The 4,171-nt window shown below is 45.0% G+C and overlaps 1 protein-coding gene across 1 annotated transcript; it reads left to right on the top strand.

Moving 5' to 3' along the window:
• The first annotated feature begins 559 nt into the window (after window positions 1–559).
• Window positions 560–3,783, top strand: LOC123141961 (uncharacterized). Its single transcript, XM_044561007.1, has 3 exons — window positions 560–2,225; window positions 2,874–2,963; window positions 3,417–3,783. Exon 1 carries the CDS (start codon window positions 800–802, stop codon window positions 1,772–1,774), a length of 975 nt encoding a protein of 324 aa, XP_044416942.1. The 5' UTR covers window positions 560–799; the 3' UTR covers window positions 1,775–2,225; window positions 2,874–2,963; window positions 3,417–3,783.
• Window positions 3,784–4,171: the final 388 nt, after the last annotated feature.

A 4,171-nucleotide genomic window follows, 5' to 3' on the forward strand; every position in this document is an offset into this window, starting at 1 on the left:
GCGCACAAACTAGTTCGTCGAAACAATACCCATGTAGGATCTAGTTTCAAACAACATCTCATGACCATTCATATGGTGAAAGGGGATGTTAATTCTAAGAATTATAACTTTTTCTAAAAAGATTAAAACCAAATTACATGCGTTCATATTTGTTCGCATCATTAAAACCACATGTCCACTGGTAGGAAGAAATTTGCACATCAACTATCAGTAGTTGCACATCGACTTCTAGACAGTTGCACCAAACGAGGACTAAGTTGCACATAAAAAGTTTCATCGAAACATACTCATGCGGGATCTAGTTTCGAAGAGCATGTCACGAGGATTCCTACTGTGAAAACGGATTTTAATTTCGATGACAGGTTCAAAAGTTATGGCTTTTTTAAAAAACAAAAATTACTAGATTGTCAACTTCTTTTGTGAACAAGGGAACCAGGTACTTTCCTTTTCCGCCGGCCGCTCCAAAGCTTTACCTGGCGCGTGAGTGCCCACTAGACGCGTCCCCCTTTTAATCGCGTGCCGGGCCGAAATTCCCTGCCCGTGGGCCGGTCCGCACGGCACGGCTTATGAGGACCCAAATCCATCCAAGAGCTCGAGAAGTAATTAAAAAAAAGAACTTCTGCTCGTCTTCTCGGCGGCTGCAACAGCGACCATCGGCCGGCGCCTCTCCGAATCGCCGGCCATCGATTCAGGCGAGCTTCCCGTTCCCTCCCTTCACTGCAAGCCCAAGTTTGCCGCTTCTATTCCCCAGTTCGTTTCTTGACACTCTCTCTATATTCACGGTCCAACCCTAGCTCAGATGAGCCGCCGCCGTCACCCGCCGTCGCTAGCGCCGGCGGCCCCACTGGACGACGAGGACCTCCTCCGCCTCCATCAGCAGCCATCCTCCCTCGCCCGCGCCTCCTCGGTCTGCACGCGCTGGCGCGGCATCCTCTCCGACCCCCAATTCCTCAAACGCTTCCGCAAACACCATGGAAAACCTCTGCTCCTCGGCTTCTTCGCGGGGCCTGTTTTCAGAGACCACGTCTTCACTCCCGTCCCGGACTCGCCCGACCGCATCCTTGTCGCACGCTTCTCCATGACCATGCCACAGAGCCACAACCCCTTCGACCGCTGGGACTTGGTCGGCTGCCGCCACGGCCTCGCCGTCCTGATCAACAAGTGCCGGAAGGAGGTTGTCGTATCGGATCCCCTAACCGGCCGGCAGCAGTGCGTGCGTTTTCCACCGGGGCTCTGCGACGCCCTATGGGGGATTTTTTGTGACTGGCACGGAGCGGTGCTGTGCGCTGACGGCGAAGATGGGCATGTGCATGGCGATTGCCTATCGAGCCCGTTCAAATTGATCTTGATACGCAACGAAGACATGCGGACATTCGGCTCTCTCTACGACTCGGTGTCTCGTGTTTGGGGAAATATTTTCTCGGCGACTACAAATAGTATTTGTAGTATAAGGTCCAGCATTCTTGCCGGGAATGCACTTTGCTGGTTGATTTCGGGAGGTGCTGTCCTTGTGTTTGATTTGGAAATGCAGAACCTTAGCGTGATCGAGAAGCCAGCAGAAAACCATGTTATCACTAGCTGGTGTTTGCAGCTAGTATGGATGGAGGATGGCGGACTTGGCCTCGCTGTTTTGTCGGAGCTGACTGTCCAATTATGGGTGAGGAAATCTAACCATGATGGTTTTGTCGGATGGGTGTTGCTGCAGAAAACCATTCCACTGGAGGGGATGTTTAAACGGAGAATGTGTAGTGACCGCACTCTTTGTGGGGTATGATGAGGACACAAATGTGATTGTTCTGACTACCATGATTGGCAACTTCATGCTCCAACTTGACTCGATGCAGCTCAAACATATTGTTGAAAGAAACAACATATGTTTCGACACCTTTTGGCCCTGTTTGGTTCGGCTATGGATTTCTAAAAGCAGATGTGAAAAATCTGATGTGGAAAAACAGCTGTGGAAAATCTGATATGAAAAGGATGTAGGTCATTTGGCAAACCAACTGATACAGCTTTTTCAGATTTTGGCCCACAGCGGAATCAGATTTTGGAAAGCACGTCCTGGCCTGCTTCCGCTTTTGGTTCAGATTTTGACAGCGGATTTTTGGGATCGGATTCTGCTGGGTTCGCCCTTTGGTTCAGATTCTGCTGCGCGGTAGCGGAATCCGTCGATAAAAGCTGAACCAAACAGGGCCTTTATCCCTACACGAATTTCTACACTGCAGGTAAAATACCTACCTATCTACATTTCAAAAGCAAAAAAGGGGTCCATTTACTTTATTTTGCTGGCCTTCATTTGAGTTACTTTTGGTACTTGATTGCTGAAATATTGTTCATGTGATTAAGGATCAACAAGATACATATATAAAGAATACATTGAGTTATTTGTTTCTTTGTAGGCCCGGCGATCTCACAGTGAAGTAATTTCTTATTATTACTTGGCCCATTAAAGTTAGAACAGGAATATAGTTATTGCTTTGTCGCCTGGCCATTGCTAAATGCTAACTTATGGTTCTGTCCTTGTATTGTTTTTTCATCTGGAAACTGGCAGTAATATCGGTAGTGTGTGTGCTTAAGGATTGATTGCAGATATTTACGAACAGTTCTTCACTAACACATCTTCTCTGAACATGAAAATTTCCATATCATGTCCTTCGTTACTTGGTAATGATTATTATCCTTATTCCTTGCATTTGGGGATATATGTGGCTTCATTTACACATTTCTTTCCTTGTCAGAAAAAATAGCCTTTTGCCGTCAAGTTACATTATTACATCTTAGTATATTACACGGAAAACATAACTGTTTGCAGATGTGACATATATACTATTGATTCAGCTTTTCCATTGGTTTATTGGATTCTTTTGCTTTAGGTAGGAGAATTGCTGGTGGAGATGGTGGAGCTGAAAATGCAAACACATGAGATCTGCTAATGTGCCTAATGTGCTATGTTGGTTGAACAGGTGGTGTAAATTTATCTTTTCTCCATAAAACTTAGATGCCGGAGTTTCTTGCTTTCTACTCCATGAGCCTCTCATGTGCACATTATACAGAAAATATATTGAATGGCTTGATAATCTAGAAAGTTCAGTATTTGCCTCTGATGGAGGCATTGAGTCAACACTAGTGGTTGCCTCGAGAACATGTCAACAGTAGAAGTTGATGGCCCGTAGCGTAAACTACCAACTAAATGTTATACTATTGCTAGGATGATAGCCAGTTTTGGGATGATTCATGTTTGCATATTGTTGTATGACCTCCATAGTGTGGGTTGATGCTTATTATTGCTGTAATCATGCAAAATTATGAGATATACCCTTTTTTCCACTCTACATGTATGAGATATAACTTGACCTGCTTCTTCGTGGGTGAGTTGTATAAATTGGTTTTGACAGATGGCATTTGTTGTTCTGCAGGTATTTGGAGTTTTCTTCGGTTTGTTGAGGCGCAGAAATGCGGAGATGGCTCTTTTGCTGTATGCCCTTCCGCTTTTGTGTGTTGTGGCTGCTATTGTGGCCGGCACTGACGTTGACAATATATGGAGCAGTATGTAGGTTCTTCCGCTTTGTATGATGCGTCCTGTGAAGTGGACTTGTAGGATTTAGTATGTAATTCGCTAACTTCTCTGAATTACAACTATCTACTAATATTTTCAGGGACTATTAATCCGGTTGCATGCCTAGATAGTGTTTGTGGAGTTGCTTCTGTTAGTGCCTGGATCTGTCAGTGTATTAACACCTTGTGGTTCATTTGCTTTATGTCTCAATAACGCGGGCCTTTATATTTTTGGAATGCATAACATTGCATTTAACTGGTCGAAAGAGCTAAATCGCTCTCCACTAAAGATGAGGCACATGTCAGTTACCTAAAAAACTGGACTCGTTTATCCTCTTGCTGCCCATTGCTGCAAGGGCTTGAGCAATAGCATCACATTTTCATGGACAGTACAGGACTCTGGAAATTCAAAAAAATGCAGTCTAGCAAAAGCCTTCACGTCTTCAAAAATCACACACGGGGGCGACAAATCAGAGCTTTCAGCTTCCACACCTCACCGGAGGTCTCCATTTTTGCCTACGCACCATCTTCTCTTCTTTGTTTGATTTCGACAGTTTTAGGAACTCTGTTGTCGGGTGTTTGATCGATAATCCACGCTGCTTCTCCTGTTTTTTTT

Source organism: Triticum aestivum, chromosome 6D (assembly GCF_018294505.1).
Source record: "Triticum aestivum cultivar Chinese Spring chromosome 6D, IWGSC CS RefSeq v2.1, whole genome shotgun sequence".
Taxonomy (NCBI): domain Eukaryota; kingdom Viridiplantae; phylum Streptophyta; class Magnoliopsida; order Poales; family Poaceae; genus Triticum; species Triticum aestivum.